General features: G+C 57.9%; 1 protein-coding gene and 1 long non-coding RNA gene across 4 annotated transcripts in view; one reads left to right on the forward strand and one right to left on the reverse strand.

The window, feature by feature from the left end:
• The first annotated feature begins 393 nt into the window (after positions 1-393).
• LOC144321063 (uncharacterized) lies at positions 394-1,664 on the forward strand. Its single transcript, XR_013386782.1, has 2 exons — positions 394-752; positions 832-1,664. It is a non-coding gene; the product is annotated as an uncharacterized LOC144321063 (long non-coding RNA).
• Positions 1,665-6,613: 4,949 nt separating this feature from the next.
• The window catches only part of PRIMA1 (proline rich membrane anchor 1), a 60,005-nt gene continuing 48,119 nt past the window's right edge, over positions 6,614-18,499 (reverse strand). For 2 of the 3 annotated variants that reach the window (XM_077910416.1, XM_077910415.1), the window contains exon 5: positions 6,614-9,630. In XM_077910416.1, the coding sequence (XP_077766542.1) occupies positions 9,528-9,630 (103 nt within the window). In that variant the 3' untranslated portion in view covers positions 6,614-9,527. Of the gene's footprint in view, positions 9,631-12,456; positions 12,626-18,499 lie in introns of all 3 variants that reach the window. The other variant, XR_013386785.1, reaches the window with a different exon arrangement.

The following is an 18,499-nucleotide window of genomic DNA, read 5'->3' on the forward strand; positions in this document are numbered from 1 at the left end:
TCAGCCGGTGGTGCCTGGTGAGCCCCTGGAGCCGGCTCTCCCCTGGAGGGTACACGGGACATTGGCCGAAACCTCGGATTTGGTAGAACAAAGAGCTGGCTTTTTAATTATGTGGCCCAGACAGCTCCCACCCCCCCAGCAGACGGATGGAGAGGGGAGCCTCCCAGGGCTGCCTGGCGGACGCCCTGATTTCCGCTCCTTCAAGTGGCCACTTGGAAGAGAAAGGAGCCAGTGAGCAATCAAGCGTGAAGGACGAAACCCGGCAGGTGAGGACAATCAGGCCGGAGCCGGGGTGCTCTGCAGAGGGAGTCTCCAGACAGCAGGGCGGACCAGCAGCTCCAGACAGCAGGGCGGACCCAGTGCTCCCTGCCGGGCCGAGGGTTCAGACGCAGACCCGTCCTCCGAGCCCTTGACCTGGCCAAGCCTCGGTGTCGTCAATAGCAAAAACGGAGACGGTAACTCCCCTCTTCCAGCCTTTTCTGTAAAGAGTAAGGGAGCCAGTGTCTGGTCCCCGGCAGAGAGGGAGTCGGAAACAAGGGTGACAGCTAACCCTCCAGGGGTGCCCGCTGCTCCTCGGACGCCCGCGGTGCTGAAACCAGTTCGCAGTGGGAATGGGGCTCCAGGTCTGGGTGCGGCCGTTCCCAAGCTGCGGTGCTGCTCCTGAGGACTCCAGGCTCCCTCCACGTGCCTCTGGATGAGCGACCGGGACATCCTCCCGACGGCAGGTTCTGTCGTCATCTGGACTTCACATGGTACGAACACATCCTTGCTTTTGTAACGGGGATAACATTTGGAAAATAATAAACGGGTATGTTCTTTCTTCTTCTCCAGGAGACCACATCCCCCAGTCTAGCTGCATGGACGGCGTGGGCCAGGAGGAGGGTCAGATGTAGAGAAAGTTCTGGTCAGATGGGATGAGGAAGCAGAGAGCCCGTCTCTTCTGGACCCGACTGGATCATTGGCAAAAGAAAAAGGGAGACCCGTGTAGGGCTGGGCTCAGAGGCCAGGCGGACATGTGTGTACCTTCTCTCACGGGGGCGGGGGTGTTGTCTACATCCCCGGTGAACGTGCATACACCTCAGGAAAAGTGCCCGCAGCCATGGGCGGCCTCGGTGGGGCAGGTGGCCACGGACAGGAGCCTGCACCCGGCTGCCTGCATGAGGATGCAGATTCCGGAGTCCCCTGACTGGGGCTCAGAGCAGAAACCTGGGCCGAGCCCATGGTCAGGAGAAGAGATTGCTGCGGTCCCGACACTCACCTCTAGAGCCATGGGGGCAGCCCGCTTGCCCTCTTGAGACTAGAAGGGCCCAGACACAGCCCTGCAGTCGCCTGTTGGGGAAGCAGCGCAGCCTGGCCCCCAGACCTGCCAGGCCCTCAACTGCTCCATCTGAGTTTGGCTCCCTCTGCACCAGAGACCCCAGACACCTGCTTGGGGGGCGGCCTGGGTGCCTTCTAGAGGGGAGCTGGCCTAGAAAGATGGCTCAAAGACTGAGCATCCATCCAGGAGACAGGGTCATCCCAAAGACACTAGTTAAACAAGAAGAGGCCTGAATGCCATCAATTTGCAAATCCAGGTTTTTCTACTTGTCCCACCCCCACCCCCAGTGAGGGGGGGGGGGGACTCTGAAGAGTTATGTGCAATAAAGTGCTCTATGTTTTCTTTATGCTGTGTGTATGGTGTTAAATTCATAACCCGCAATGACTCAATTAATTAATTCTACAAATATTTCTTGTGTCAGGAAATGTTTGAGGGGCTGGAGATTTGGCAATGACCAAGACCAAAGGCCAGAGTGGGGCCCTGTTCAGGTACCTCCCATTCTAATGGGAGAAGAAAGACAGTAGATGCACATGTGTCCTGGGGTGAGAAGTTCCATATGGAGATGAACTAAGGCAGTGGAAGAGACAATGGCTAGGTGGCCCGAGAAAGCCACAAGGTGATCGCTGGGGAAAGGATGACTGTAAGGATATCAGTTGGCACATGAGGGGCCACAGGAAGGCCAGGGTGGCCGAGCAGAGGAGTGGGAGACAGCACAAGGGGTCAGGGGTTGGGGCAGAGAGAGAAGCAGGGGCCAGGTCAGGAAGAGCCTTGTGAGCCAGGGGAACGAGTGTGGCTTTTATGACAATCGCAGAAGTCATGGGCAGGTCTTAAGCCCATGTATGACCTGACTTGTATTTTGTAGAGATAGTGGGGACAGCAGAGGTAGAAATGGGGCTGAGACCAGGGCTCTCCCTGTAGTCCAGGCAGGAGGTGGTGGTGGCTTCGACTGGAGTCGGAGAGGCTGAGTTAAGCTGGTGGACTCCAGAGATTTGGAGATGGAGATGTAGACCTTGCTGCTGTACTGGCCACTGGTCCAAGGCACCGAGACCTAAAGCATGACCGTCAGCATTCGTGCTGAGAAGCAGTGGTGGCCGATGAAGCCATGGGTGGAGGTGAGGAAGATGGTGTGTCGCAGGGTGGTGGAGGGGGAGCTAGGAGTCATGCTAGGCTGCGACGAGACACCTGTTTGCAGGAAGTGAGCCGCCGGAGACCCCCAAGTGTGGAGATGAGTAGGGAAGTTGAGGCTGGACATACACACTTGGAGTCAGATATACATGAGGGGATTTGCAGCCCTGGGCCTGGGTGAGCAGCCCTGGGCCGGGACAGTGTGGGAGACAGAGGAGGGAGATTGCTGGAGGCGGAGTCCAGGCACCATGGGTGCCGAGGCCTGGCAGAGGGGAGCCAAACCAGCCGTGGTGCCCAGCTGGCTTCTCTCACCCCCCACGCTGATTGCAGCAGGGCCATTTGTCATCACCCGGCTGTGAACACAAATGTGGGCTCTGAAAAACCTCTGTATGTATTCCCATAATCTGAACAGGCTTGTCACACTCTTTTGTTGAAGTTTGGCACAAAAGGTGAAATAGAAAATTAAGTTCCCGTAAAGAACATGAGAGCCCTGGAGAATATGTTCTGTTTCAAAGGTTAAGGGCAAACCTCCAGGCAAAAGTCAGCGGCATTTAAGCTAGCCTCACCTAGAATTTCATAGAACAAGCGCCCCATACACCAGCTCTTCCTCAGCCCTGCTCTTGGAAGACAGCTTCGGAAGCGCCTCACTGCTGGCTCTGTGCGGTGGGCTATGTTGTCACCACCCTGAGGACCCCTCCGTGTTCCTGGGCAGGGATTGCCCTTCCTCGGGCTGGGCTCCCTGCTGGGCTGCACTCCCATGTGAGCAGAGTATCTGTCAGCCTGCAAGGCCACCATCAGAAAGCCTCTCTCTTAGGAGCAGGGCCTTGCCTTTCTAGGAATCCCTGTTCAGAAAGTCGTGATCCCTGTGTGCCAGAGGGTCTGGAAAGGAGGACACTTGTTTTTAAATTAAGAGGTGTAGGGTGGAGATGCAAGGAGCAGCGTAGGGAAGTTCCCAGTTGCTTCTAGCTTTAATGGTAGAGACAGCAAGTCACCTCGGAACAGATCTTGGCTCTAGGAGGAATTCCTGAGCGTCCTTAGCCGTGAGTTAGGTAGATGCTCCATGCCTTGGGGAAAGGATGTCTGTCTTGGCAAAGAAAGGATGATGCTTTCACTCAAGAAGTTCTTGCAAGAAGAGAAATGAAGCCTGGGCCGCATTCCTTTTAGGGTTCACCATTGGAAGAAGCTCTCTGTTGGCCTGAGTTGGCCCATGGCTGAGGTTAATCGACAGGAAAGGACCCCTGAGGACACTTGCTGGAAGAAATAGGAGTGTGGCATGGGGGCAGCAGCACGGTCCTGAAGCCGGGGACTTGTGGCGAGGGAATGACTCTGAGTGACCAACCATTGTAGCTACAGAGAAGCCATTCCAGGAAGACTCTTTGGAGGCCAGATAGAAGGATGATCTGGCGATGCTGGGGTCATTCCAGTCCCTTCCATGTGCACATTCTAGGGAGGGAGCTGGCCAGGGCTTATCATGCCCATTTTATAGCAGTGAAAACCAAGGCTCTCAGAAGGGAAGGCACTTAGCAGATGTCAGATCCATGAATCTTTGCCTCCAGCTTCCAGGGATGGGGGAAGGGTGAGTGTCCCATTTGCTTCTCATGTGCGGGTTAAATAATTGGATGTAAATCAAGATGGAAAGGACCATTTCAAATCTGAGGGCCTGTCTGGTTTGGAAAAGCCTAGAACTTATAGCCACAAGGAACTGGATCTGAATATCACCTCTGCCCCATACTGCTTTTTTGACCCTTAGTAAGTCGCTTAATCCTTTTGAACCTCAGTTTACTTACCTGTAAAATGGGGACAATCTAGGTGCCTCCTAGGCTTTCAGAGTGAGTGGAAAGAGGTAATGTATAGAGGCTCTGGGGAACTGGCCCCGGGTGTTCTCCAACTCCACACTGGTGTCACTGTCCGTGTGCCCATCTTGAGTCCAATCACTACCACCAAACTGGCTTCTGTAGGGCAGGGTCCTATCTTGTTTCTCTGAATCCCCAAGACACCACAGGGTCAACGCCTAGGGTATGAGTGGACTCAGGCTCTCAAGGGGCTGGTGGGTTCAGATGCCAGAGGAGAAAGCAAGTGGAAGCCTCCCTAGAAGAGGGTAGAAGTCAGGGCAACACGTGCAGGGCTGTAGTCACCCCGAGAAGGCGAAGTCTCCCTGGCTCTGCGCATGTGTGGCTTACGCCCCATGTGTTCAAGGAAGATGCAGCCTCTGAGAGACAGCAGATAAGATGAGGCCACACAGGACTAGGATGGAGGAGTCACAGCAGTGCCTGGAGCCGGGGCTGGGGGGCACTGTTGGAGCCAGGGATGGAGAGCCTGCAGTCAAGTGGTGTCAAGGAATTTGGTACTTTCCTCAGAGCTGGGCAGGGGATGGTGGGGCGGGGAGTGAGTGGTCCAGCGGGGTGAGTCACCAGCTAGGTGGGCCGGTGAGTCTGCCCAAAGCCGAGGCCCCCACTTGGAAGTGCAGCTGCTTACCCTTCCTCAAGGGACCACCTTCTGGGCCCCACATAGCGCTGGTGGGGTGCAGGGTGCGGGGGCAGGAAGGAGGAGGAGCCTTTCCCTCTTGCCCTGGGGCCAGGGGCCTTGACTGCAGCACAGAGACACCAGCCCAGCCCACCGCATCTCAGGCCTCCGCCTTGGCAACAGCAGGCCGGGGGGGGGGGGGGGGGGCGGGACCCAGAGGCAGGTATGAGGCTGGTGGGTGGCTGGACCGGATATGGTTGACCCGAGCTGAGCTGGGAAGTGGCCCCTAGCAGGGGCCAACAGCTCCCAGGGCCCCTCCGGCCCTTCCCCAGGCTGGTTCTGCTCTGTTCCGGGGTACCCGCGGGGGTCCGAGCCTCCCGGTCACACTCTGGCCTCCTGCCCTGGGCGCCTCAGGGCTCGGCGGTGGCTGCAGTCAGGCGAGAGTGCACAGGAGTGGGGTCGGGGCCCGAGGCATCCCTCCGGATCCTCACCGGCCTCCCAGGGAGGACCCACGTAGGTGGCCAGTGGGCAGAGGAGCTCTCTGGGGCCTGATGGCATGGCAGCCTTTTAGTAATGACAACAGTGGCCTTAAGAGCAGTGATGGCTGCCACCCACTGTACGCAGGGACGTGTCAAGTTTGGGCACGTGGCCACTTACGGAATCTCGGGTTGGCGGTGGGCACTACTGGCTCTCGGAGAGAAGCTCCATGGCTCCCCCACTGCCTGGGCCTGCCCCAGAGGCCTGCCCGGAGCGGCTGCCCCCAGGGCTAGGGGCCGGGGTGGGGACCCCACAGGGCCCTCCTAGCTGCTGCCCCCCGGGGAACCCAGGCGAGGGCGGCAGCACCCAGCACCACCCAACCAAGGGGAATGGTCTGGGCAGGGGCCGCCTCAGTCACATCCTTTGCCTGCTACCAAAGATCCCTATCTGTGCTCAGCCGCCAACCCCACCGCCTTCCTGACGGCGTGCCCGTAGGAGTGCCCTTGCCCGTCACACTCCACCTCTGACCCGGCTCCTCACCCCTCCACCGGGAACGCTGATGCTGCAGAGGCCCTGCTTTCTTCACTGCTGCTGGCCCATCGGACAGGGACCTCCCAGAAGCGCTGGGAAGGAGTCCGCCCTCACAGGCTGCTCACCCTCCACTCCATCCAGGGGGCCGGGGACCCCGGGGCCAGCCTGCGCCCTTCGGGCTCCCTCTGCTTACGGCTGCTCTGGGGAGGGGTGCTGCGGACCGACTCTGGGGGAGAGGGGCTGGAGTCTGGCCAGAGGGAGGACACAGCGGAGGCCACAGGCCTGACCTATCTCCCCTCCAGCCTGGCCCGATTCCTAGCAAATCAGGGAAACTGGCCTGTCCTGTTTGCCTGGCGCTTCTCTGGTTTTAGCCCTGGAAGAGCCACGTTTTAGGTAAACCTCCCAGTCCTGGCAAACTGGGACAGTTGGTCACCCTCTTCTCAATGGAGTCAAGGATCAAGATAGCTGGGTCGGGGGAGAGGGGCAGGATTGGGTACCTTAGAGTCCCCATAGACGCCGGCCTTGCGGTAGTAGGAGAAAACTGAACGGAAATAAGGCAGGCGAGTCACCTAGCCCGGCCCTGGGTTTGTAGCAGGGCCTCAGGGCAGAAGCACCCCCCACACTCAGCACCCTCCCTCCTTCCCATGCCCCCCACCGCCCAGGACCAGCCCCCACCCCAGAAGACAACCAACCATCATCTTTGTAAGTACATTTTTATTGAAAATAAAAAAGGCATGGTACTTCCGTCCTTGTAAGTAGCGTCCATGGCCCCCCAGTGCTGGCGGTCCTGCTCCGGCCACAGCAGCGGCTCGCTGGTGGACAAGACGCACAGACTTGACATCCGCCCCTGGAGTCGGGACTCCTAGAGACAAGAGGCCTCTTCCTGCGTGCACCTGGCGCACCGTCGGGAAGGCAGGCCTCAGGGTATTCACATTCATGCATTAGACAGCGCACGCGACCCGGGTGTCGAGGTCGGCCTTTGTACGGAGCCAGAGAGTACGGGAACTTTGTATAGATATAGATATCTCTTTAAATATATATATATATATAACTATATATAATATATAGGTCTATATTTTTTACAGCTATTAGTCTTCCAAAACTTGCTTTAGAAGCTTCTAAGGAACACCTAAAAACTCTGGGAGATCCTATATGCCATTCTAAGCTGGGCTCAACTAGGAGACAGTTAAAAAATATCTATTTGAGAAAACGCAGAGAAGAAATGTGCATTTCGTTCTCAGCTTCAAAGTCTGGGCAAGTCTGAGGATTGGTCTGTGTCGAGGGACTGCAGATACATTCCTTAAATGAAAGTTCTGAGCTCAAATGCCAGGCTGTGGGGTTTTTTTTTTTAGGGACACTTTTTGTCACTGAAGCCAAAAATCCGGTGAAGTTCTCTTGCAGCACGTGGGAGAGTTTCCAAATGGCCAGTTCTAGGATTGGTGGGTTGAATTCTCATGTGGGTATTTTTTCTTTTTTTAAACTGGGTTCTTCTCTTGGTTTCACTAACTGAGCAAGAGGCTTTACACACCCAATTTGGGGGAACTTACGCACAAATGTTTGCTTTTCCCAGAGCCTTGGCTGTGGCCCCAGGGAAGGGGATGCTGGCCCCAGAGCATGGTGGGTGGTCGTCAAGGTTCCTCATGGGGAGCCTTGCCAGGGCCTGAAGGATTTGGCCAATTGTAAAACCTCCTAGGTTGAAGCCTGGGTCAGGGAAGGTGGGGCCAGTGGGATTGTGCAAAGCTGGCCTGTGCCCTGCTTCCCTGGATGTCTCTCCAGGCTGGCTGCCCACTGCTCCATGACCCCTTAGACCAGGTTCTCCCTTTTCCCCCTCACTTCTGAGCCTGGGGTGGCCTGTGCACAGGGCGGGGGTCCTGCTTGGGTATCTGTTCAGGAAACGGCTGGGGACTCAGCGTGAGGGAAGGCGCCTTGCTGCAGACCTGCACCCTCTAGCCTCTTGTCACTGGCTCTGCATCCCTCTGGGAAGTGGAAGGCATGGACGGAGAGGACCACAGAGCACTCACCGGCTTGGGGCAATGGCCAAGGTCACGGTGGCACAGTGTCACGCTAAGGTAGGCAAGGAAAGCAAAATCCAAACTCAAACCCCAAACAGGTCCTCGCACAGAAGGAGAACTGGAAAGAAAGACCCTTTCTGCGAGGGTGTGGGCCTGGGCCTATCCTCAGCCTCCTCCTGCTGACCTTGGGGAGAGGACCTGGGTTGGAGTCACAGCAACTCACCTTCTCCCCTCTGCTCTCTGAAACACAACGGAACACAGGCAACTCCAGGGGCCCAAGGGCTCCAGGACAATGGATTTCCAAGGTCTGGGCTCACATGGGGACTCGTGTGCTGTCAGGCTTACCTGTATGGGCAAGTCTCACCATGGCCCAAATGACCTCCTGGGAACTACACTGGTGGCCTGGGCGGCAGGCAGGGTCCGCCTAGCTAAGTCCCCACGCGGGGAGGGTAGAGCCGTTAAATGTGTCTGGTTCCTTCTGAGCAACTGGATGGGACGTGAGGGAACCCTCGGGTGGGGAATGTCCTCCCAATCCACCGGGGGAGGCCAAGCCACAGGCCACGGTCTCCACGGGGCTAGTGACATGCCCACGGGGCCGGGGGCCACCTGGGATTCCCAGGCCTGGAGAGGCCTCACCTTCCATCCTCCTTCCTTCCCTTTGTCCACCAAGCCTTCTGGAGGTTTCGGCACTTTTAGAACACAGGACCTCGGGAAGAGACATTCGAGAGAACACCAGTGCCTGGTGGGTGAGGGGAGGCCGAGGGCACTTGAGAGGGGGGCTGAGTACCCGGCCAGGGCCTCAGGGGGTCGTAGGGGTGACCCAGTGCCAGGCCGGGTCAGCCTAGCCCAGAGTGCCCACGGTGGGCTTGGCACAAGGGTGGCCTCCGCCGGGGGAAGGCAGGGCCTGGCTCACACCGAGGCATCAGCTCCGATGAGGATCAGGTGTGGGAATGAGTCTGAGGACAGGCAGAGGGGCCTCTGTCCTTCCTGGCGCCTCGGCCTGGTGTTCGGGGAGTTGTTTGGCCCCTGGAAGGTCAGACACTAGGTCTGGGTGTAAGAGCCCCTCTGCGTGCTCAGTCAGGAGGGGGCTTTGCAGGCTGGGCTCACAGCCCTCCGTGGCAGGGGGTCAGGAGTCAAGAGCCAGGGGTCGGGGTGTGGTGGGAACGGGTGGGAGACAGTCACAGAGGGGGTGACAGACAGATGGGTGGGAAGCACCTTTGGAAGGGGACATCTCATGGCTGTGCCGACGGCTTCCGTGGGGATACAAGGTGAATGGAGAAGCGGACGGGCTTGCTGGGGAGGAGGAGAGGTTTTCCAGCTGGGGAGGGATCCCCGGATCACCTTTCTCTTGGCTAAAGTGGGAGGCCTCCCCAGCCCAGCAGACAGACAGATTCCCTGGCTTCGTCAGAGCGCGGCTGGGAGATGGTAAATCAAATACAAGCCAGGAAAGAGACGGGCAACCTGGGGCAAGGCTGGGGAGAGGATGGTGTCTTCTTCAGAAGTCCCAGACAAGCCCGGTCTCAGCTCCTGTCACCTGCTCTCCCGTGTTCACTAAAGCCACCAATGTGCCCCTCTGACCAGCAGGTCCAGAGTCTGCAGACTCACACCACGGCGCTGTTCACGTCGGCCCCTTTGTTGCTCGGCGAGGAGGTCATGGGATACTCAGCAACACTGGTGCCATTCTCTTCTTTTCTCAGTGGTTTCCTGGGAGGGGAGGCAGGGACATCCATTAATGACCAGTGACTGGGGTGGGGGTATCGTGTCCTTCCAGTGAGCCCACCGGGTTCTGTTCCAGGTTAGCATCCTTGGGCTGCTGGGCCTCTTTGGGGCCAATAGGACGCTGGAGGTGGTCTCAATGAGGGTGACCACGTAAAGTGTCATACACACCAGGGCACGGTTGAGGGCGAAACAGGGGAGCTTTTAATAATGAAGCAGGGACAACAGGCATGGATTGGGACTATTCTGGACAAATGAGAATGGAGAACGTATGGTCAGCCTAGTAGGACATGTAGTCAGGCTTTGCTCTCTTTGATTATGAGCAAGCAGATGTGAGGATGAATATTTGGGGGTGAAAAGAGGAGAGGTGCCAGAGATTGGATTTTGCAGCCCCCTCTGTGTGATCAGAGGTAAGTGGAAAACGTGATGAAGAAGATGGCGGAGGAGGTGATGCTGGTGGCAGTGATGGGGTTTGAGGTGGTGGGAATAGTAATGTGGGTGGAGGTGGTGACGGTGGTGGCTATGGTAACGACAGTGGTGACAATAGTGGTGGCTGTGGTTGTGTTGATGGTGGTGGTTATGGTAATGGTGCAGCTGATGCTGGCATTAGTCACGGTGGTGGTGGTGTTGGGTTGACGGTGGCAGAGGTGGTGGTAGTAAAGTTTCAAACTAAAGGAGTGCACCCTAGTGGTTTTCGAACACTTGATGTTGGGCCACTTGAAGCTCATTCCAGACTTGAGAGTCTGGTGCCTATGGGATAGAGTCTTAGGTGAATTAGTTTAGGGGAGGCAGGGTCTGCAGGGTGGTTGTTAGCAGTTTCACGGGTGGGATTCTCAGGCCCATTCGGAGGCGACACCCTGAGATCATAGCTATTAACTCTTCCCGTTTTTCTTGCAGCAGAATTAGCTCACGAAACAGAGAGAAACTGTGTGCTCTCAGTTTCTCTGAGACCGAGTGAGCAAAATGGTGGCTTCTAGAAATGTGAGATGCAAACCAGCACTTCCTCCTGCGGTGCATCACGCTTTGTGCAAAGCACTCTCCGTTACAGATTTTCTTGTCCCCTCTCCCAATGGTCCCCTGGAGAAGCTAGGCCTGGGGTTAAGGGATTCATCTCATGGAGAAACTGAGGCTTAGGGAGAGCGGTGACTTGCCCAAGGTCCCTGAGCTGGTTGGTGTCTGGGCCTGGACTGCTACCTGCTCCTACCATATCCTTGCCCAGACAGCTTTTCATGAAGTCAGCATCCCCCAGCAAGGGTTGTCCCCTGGCTCGGGGTCTGGATCTTATCACCTCCCACCACCCTCCTCCTGGAGAGTTCCAAAAGTTTTGCTTTAACCCAGCACATCCCCCAAGCCCTATTTATGGAGATACTCACAGACACTTCCCAGAGGCCCCGGGTTGGTAGGGGTCAGACAGTTGCCTTGTTTGTTATGGGCTCGTGGAAACCAGCCTTTGTCCCTGGGTCTCCTTCCTCGCTCCCCTCTGCCCACCTACCTCTTCCCAGGGGCTTCGAGCAGTTCTGACTTTGCTGGGTGGGTTTCATCTCCGACTCTGAGTTTGCAGGGTCTGGGAAATTGGGGAGGGGGTGCGTTTTCTTATAGGGAGAGCCCACGCTGATGGGCTCCAGCCAGAATCCTACATTTGTCATCAATATTCGAGGGGGAGGGTGGGCATCAGAAATAGGAGTCCAGGAACCACGAATGGGAAAAACCTCGGAGCCCAAACCCACACGGCTTTCTCCCTAATAAATGTTCAGTCTTGGGCCAGGTCTGAAAGATCAACCGGAGCAGGCAGGTCTGGGTCAGGGGAGATAACGCTGAAGAGCCTTCCAGAAGGGATACTGGAGAGATGAAGAAAGGGGCCTGGAACCCCATGGAAATGGGCAAAGCATGGAGGGCACAGAGTTTCCACCTCTTTAGGGTGAGGGGAGGATATCAGCGGGATTTCTTCTGCGGGAGAAGAGGTGACATTTCCACGGCCAGCCTGCTGGCTAGGAGAGCCTTCTGCAGTCCCCGGGGCCTTGGAGGGAAACGCTGGCACAGAGGGCCTGGCAGGAAGCAAGCCTGGCTGGAGGGACACTGAGGACAAGGCAAGGGGACAGCCCCAGGGCCTTGTCAATGGTCCTAGCCAGCTTCCCAGGCAGGACAGGACGGGGATGGGGTGGGGCAGGGGCTCCACCCAGCAGAGTGGCACCTGTGGCTGGCACAGCCTCCCCCCCCCCCCCCCACCGCCGGGAGCATTCCTAGAGCCTGGGCACGGCAAGGGGAGAGGGGGACGCTATCTCGAAGGTTCTCCTGAGAAATGGACTTGGTCTGCTTGCCTCCTCCACCAGAGCTGAGGCCCCGACCACTCTACTCTCTGGGCTGCTGCCCCAGCCCACTCCCCAAGCCCTCCTGGGATTCACGGAGGCCCAGTGGAATCTGGGGTTTTATCTACAGCGGGAGATGGCTCCACCTGGCCCCTCCCTGCGCTGTCCTTCCACTAGCAGGGCACTTCAGGGGGACGCTGCCCAAGGGCTGCGAGGTCACGGCTCAGTAAACCCAGGCCCCACCACGTCGAGCTGTGTGATCTTGGGCAAGCCACTTAACCCGTCTATGCCTCAGTCTCCTGACCGGTCAAATGGGTACCATAAGGGTGTCCGTCCCATAGGCTTGTTGAGAGGAGGAGGGACGTTAATGCAGGTCGGCACTCAGACGAGCACCTGGCATAGAGGAAGTGCTCCGGAAGTGTCTGTTAGCTCCGGTACTGCTGCCGGAGGGGTGGCAGCAAGGCGCGGGCCCGGGCACGCTCCACTGCCGTCTGCACAGACGTCCTACCTACTGTGTACCCGTGGGGCTCCGGAAATGCCAGAGAGGCTCGCTGGGACCCAGCGTGGCTCCGCGGCGCTCTGAGCCAGCCTGGGCCATCCCGCTAAAGCAAAGAAAGGCATCTGCACCCTGGTGCAGGAAGGGATGGCCACAGATGACTCCCTACAAGGCCTGGTTCCTAAAACCAAGAGAAAGGGAAGTGAGCTTTTCCTTGGCCGCGTCTGGGGTTCCTGCCTGCAGGTGGTGGCTTCTCCACCTGGGACCCCTGTGCCCTGGCCAAGGGCTGGTCAGCAGTGGACCCTCCGCGTTCTTTGCACAGAGCCCTGGGCCTGCAGCTCCGGGGGCGCGTGCACCAGCCACAGCCTCTGCAGGAGCAGCCTTTGCCGGCGTGGCAGGCCTGGGTGGGGGCAGGCTCCAGGCACCCCTCTTGGGTCCCACTGACAATGATCTGACCAGTCCCCCCCTTATCCTGTTGCTCTGCTGTGGGAGCTGGAGGTAGGGACAGCTCTGAGGAGCTTGAGAAGGGAGGGCTGCTGGCTCGCTTCTTGCCTCCTGTGCCCCACGGAAGGGTCTGTTTTCAGCAAAGTTCAGAGGCCTCGGACTCCCCCTTCCAAAAGCATTCATCCTCCCCTCCACCCGCACCCCAGAACACACACTCATGCAAATACACCCCACTCACACAGACACACACACACACACACACACACACACACACACGAGTGCCCATACACTCTCGCCCATAGCCACCCCCTCACACACACACACACACACACACATCCACCCACAATGAGCTGCCTTTGTGGCCTGCAGAGGTCTCCAAACCTGGGTCAGAAGCCAGGAAAAGCCCGTGTGAGCCACCAAGGGTGTCGCTGACCGTGAGAAGCAGCAGACTCCTTTCTAACCCGGCGCCACTTCCTCCCTCACCTGGGGGAAGGTGAGCCAGGGATGCAGCTGACGAGCATCCTCGCGCTCCAGCTGAGCCCACTGTTGGACCACCTCCCTAGGGTGTCCTTGTTCAGGCATCTCTGGCTGAGCAAGCCGAAGGCTGGCGTCCGTGAGTCTCATGGGCTTCTGCTCGCCCCTGGGACCCAGCCAGCAGGGCCAGGCGTTTGGATCTCATTCCGAGTGCAGCGGGGAGCCATCGGAGGCCTCCTTAAATCAGGGATTCCTGTCTAAGCCCTGGCCCTGCCCCACATCCTCCACCTAGCCTGTCTACAGAGATGAGTTCAGTGAGGGATGGAGCTTCCTGGTGACAAAAGGGCCCCCCCAAAAGCAGGACCCGTCTGGGTCTCCCAGCCATTGGGACTGAGCATGCCCACAATGGGCCTGTCTGTCTGTCAATGACTGGCCTGCGGTGCCAAGTGGCTCCACTGCTCGAGGCATGCCAGGCAGACAAAGCCGCTCACCCCTGCCTGCCTCCTACCACCAGGATGGCATTCCATCTCCCACTACAGCAGGTGGGTGCCTTGTCGGGGGCAGGGCAGGGGGGATAAATGCGCCCAAATAAGCATCTCAGCCCAAGGCAGATGGGGACACACAGAGCCCTTGCCCCTTCTGGGCCCAATCTCTTCTCAGAGGGAGGACTGTGGCGGGGGATAATCAAGAGATACTGTGGCATGTGGGACTCAAAAGAAGCCTGTGTGTTGACCCCCCACTGAGGAAAAGCAAGCCCTGGACTGCCTGGGCCCCGGGGAAAAGGGCACCGGTGCTGAAATTGGAAGACTGAGGCTTGATCCTACAGCAAAGCACAAGAATCCAGCCGAGGTCCCGAAGGAAGGAAGATGGTCCCGGAGCAGCCACGGCCATGTGTCGGTGCTCGGGGCCCGGCCAAAGGCGGTCCCTCCTCGGAGCACCCCAGCTTTGACCTGGCTCCCGGTACAGTTAGACGCGGTGCTTTCCACTTGCAGCGGGGAGGTTGGATTTGGCGCCTGGGGGCGCGGTGTTGTTACAGGAACGGAGGGGGACAGCAGGGAAAAGTGACAGATGGGAGCGGCTGCGTCTCAAGTGTCTGCATCGGGCCCCACCTGGCCCAGGAGGTTTTGGTGCAGAGACAGCTCCAGTCTCAAGACCCCAGGGATCCCAGGCGCACTCAAGGTGACTGTCTCGCTCCTGGAAGCTCAGCGAGAGGCGGCTGGGTGCGGGGCTCCACTCCCGTCCTCAGCCCCCGGGCCCCAGCGGTCTCGTCCTCCTCCCGCCCAGCTCTGATCCCGACTGTGCAGGTCGGCGGGAGGCCGGGGGCGAGGGCTGGGCTGGTGGCCTGCGCGCTGGGCAGGAGGAGGCGGCAGCAGATGGCGGGGCCCGAGGGTGTCACCCGGGCGGGAGGGAGGCCGGGTCACTCGGGGCGCAGGTGGGGGGCCGCTGAGTCACTGAGCACGCACGCAGTCCAGCTTGAGCCCAGCAAGAAGGCGGAGGAGCCTAGGGCTCGGAGGGAGGGCAGAGGGTGGAGGACGCCCCAACTGGGACAGGCCAGGCATCGAGAACCGGGCACATGCCCCCCGAAAAGCAGATTTTACTTCACCCGGAGGGAGAGAAAACACCGAGTTTACCAAGATTCTCAGTAGAGTTTGCTAATTTATTTTTTTATTTTTATTTTTTTTTAATTTTTATTTATTTATTTATTTATTTATTTATTTATTTATTTATTTATTTGAGTTTGCTAACTTAAAAGGTAGGATCTGGGGGCGCCTGGGTGGCTCAGTCAGCTAAGCACCCAATTCCTGATTTCGGCTCAAGTCATGATCTCAGGGTCGTGGGATCGAGACCCGTGTCGGGCTCTGGGCTCAGCTCAGAGTCTGCTTGAGAGTCTCCCTCTCTCTCTCTCTCTGGCCCTCTGCCCCTCCCCTCTCTGCGCAGGTATGTGCTGTCACTTTTTAATCAAATAAATAGATGAATAAATAAATAAAAAGTAGACTCTGGCAAGTCTATGTAAACAAGCCTCCACTCAAGCCACAGAAAGTCATGGACTAGTGACTACGTGCTGGACACAGTCAGGGAGAGGGACGAGGAAGGCGAGATGGCCACCCCCCCTTCGCATGTGCGTGCAAGTGTGCACGCAGTCCCTGACACACACGCGGGGGCACATGCACCTGTAGACACCAACATCAACCTGCCTAGAGCAGAAAGCAGAGACGGGAATCAGGCAAAGTGACAGCTCCAGGGCTTGGGCTGGGGAGAAGGATCCAAACCAGCCCAGGAAGCCCGTCAGAGGAGGCGGCGCTTGGCCTGGGGCTTGAGTGAGGAGCAGGAAGGGCTCAGCTGGCAGTGCTCAGCCGGAGGCAGCTCCCTGCGAGCTCCAGAGCACCCAGGAGGGCTGGGGACCTCTGTGACCTGAGCCGCTCTCCTCCCCAGCCAGGACTCGGTTTCCTCCCACGACCTTGGAGGCTCATTTTGGCTCCGACCCCACAGGAAACTCATTTCCACCCCTCGGTGGCCTTCCATGGCCCCAGGCCACCCGGTCTTCTCTACCTGCCACACTCTGTAAGAACCGACCCTTCCTGGCCACCGCCCCTCGCCCAAAGCTCCAAAGAGAAAGTCAATTCTGGAAAGAACATTTACTTCCCTGGCTGACTGCTGTGGAGTCTGTGATTCAAGAGAGATCTTGAAAAAAATCCCCACCACAGCATCAGGCTGGAGAGAGAAACGGAAGAGGGGAGAGGGAGGGCGGGAGGGCCGAGTGTGCAAGTTCCCGGGGACGGGGACAGAGCCACCTGCCGCTTCCAGAGGCACTGCTGACTCCAGGGGAGCACGTCCATCACCTACGAGGGGGCTCCGCAGCAGACAGGACGCGGTCCCGCTAAGGTGGACGCGAGTCAGCGCCCCACCCCCCCCCGGGGACACCTGTAGGCAGGGGTGGGGACGGGGCGGCGCTCTGTCCGATCTTGGCACGTCAACAGGTAATGTGCGAAATGGAAAGAGAATTCTCATAAGGGCACAGTCCTCGCTTAGAGCGTGGAGGGAGGACGAGGACAGCTGACACCCGAAGTGGTTGTCTCTCAAGGGTGTGACTGGGGGGGGGGCGGGGGGCCCTTCAGGGGGCTTCTGCTTTTCTCACTAGGCTTGTGGCACGTTTGACATTTCAAGCTATGTGCATGCATTACCTCAATAACCATTAAAAAAGGCAGTGGTGGGTGCACAAAACCCTAAGCTTTCTCTCTGATCATAAAGCTGCATCAGGAAGGCCGAGCACTCCTGAGCCTTGGGGTGGGAGGAGCACCCCGACCCCTTCTCCTTCTCCCTTCCAGCACCCTGGTCCTCCCCCTCCTTCACAGCACTCACACTTTTTAAAAGCATTTATTTATTTATTTGTGTAACAGCTTGCTTTCTTCTTTCTTTCTTTCTTTCTTTCTTTCTTTCTTTTTTCAAAAAGATTTTATTTATTTATTCATGAGAGACACAGAGAGAGAGAGGCAGAGACACAGGCAGAGGGAGAACCAGGCTCCACGCAGGGAGCCTGACGTGGGACTCGATCCCGGGTCTCCAGGATCACGCCCTGGACTGAAGGCAGTGCTAAAGCGCTGGGCCACCTGGGCTGCCCCCTTTTTTTTCTTTAAAAGATTTTTTTTTTTTTTTTGAGAGAGTGAGAGAGACATGAGCTGGGTGGGGGTGGTGGGTAAGAAGGGGGAGAAGGAGAAGCAGACTCCCCGCTCAGCATGGGGCTTGATCCCAGGACCCTGAGATCACACCCTGAGCCAAAGGCAGATGCTCAACCACTGAGCCACCCCGGTGTTCCAAGCACCTCATTTATTAACTTGCTTGTGTGTGTGTGTGTGTGTGTGTGTATTTAATCCACATCCCCCCTCGTGAGGGGGCAGAAGCTCACCTCGTGTATCTCTACATCCCTGCCGTCTAGTCTCATCCCCAGCACACAGTAGGTGCTCAGTATCTGTAGAGCAAGCTGGGGAGCCCCAGGGCACACACGCGCACATACACACATGTGCACCTGAGCCCACCCCCAGGGAGCAGCACGCTTGCTCACTGTCTGCAGTTAATGGTGTGCGGGACCGGCCACACTGGTGGCCACACCGTTCTGTAGCCTCTTCCGTCTGTCAGCCAATACCCTTAAATCAGAATGAGGCGGCCGTCAAATGGCTTAATTGGCAAATCGATGGCAGAAGGTGAAGGCCTGGGCTGCGGACAGCTGGAGGAGGAAAGGTGTGCTTCGTGGGCCGGGGGTGTGGGGGCGACTCGAGGCAGGGGCCCCCAAGGGGATGGGGATGCGTCCTCTCTCTGCAGCACACGGTACCCCCGTAAGAGTCCAGGGGCCTGGGAACTTCCTTCCCCTGGCCGGCTAGGGGTCTGAGGCCTGGCCCTCCTACCTGGGCGCTGGGCACCTTGCACCCTGGAGCTTTGTCTCGGTGACTGTCACGGATCATTGTTGTTTGAGGTCCCCATCCCATCCTGGACCAACGGCTTCTTTCATTGTGTCTGCTTACAACTTATTTCTGCTTGATAGTCCCTTCGGCTACTCCCCTTCAGAGGGTGGAACACCCTCTCCTCCCCCCATGAGGTGGGTACCCCGTGGGCAGAGACGGTGCCCAAAGCACCCAGGATAGGAGCCCCTGTGCCAAGCACGGCCCCACCGCCTGGCCTAGACTTTGGCAGGCACTTCCGTCTGCAGGGATGCCTCTGAGCAGTGAAATGCCCTAGGTATTCCCCTACAGGTAAGGGAAACAGGCCAGGGAGGGCAGCGACACCTGCTGAGCTGGGGGGGGGGGGGGCAGCTGGGAATGGGGCACAGAGCTCTGGACTCCCAGTCCTGCGTTCTTGGAACAACTCCAGGCTGTCTGGTGCCATGTGCATGCCAGGCCTGGGGGTGGGGAGGAGCCCTGGGTGGAAGCACAGGGTGCAGAGCACACAAGGGCTCTGGGGCTCCATCACCCTGCAGCTGTGAATAAAGAAGCTGCTGAGAGTGTCTGAGGGGTGTAATCGGTTAAGTATGACTCTTGGTTTTGGCTCAGGTCATGATCTCAGGGTCCTGGCTACTGCTCACCTCGGGGTCTGCTTGCTACTCTCTCCCTCTTTGCTCCACACCCATCCCTGCCCTTCTCACCCT

This window comes from Canis aureus, chromosome 9 (assembly GCF_053574225.1).
Source record: "Canis aureus isolate CA01 chromosome 9, VMU_Caureus_v.1.0, whole genome shotgun sequence".
NCBI lineage: Eukaryota > Metazoa > Chordata > Mammalia > Carnivora > Canidae > Canis > Canis aureus.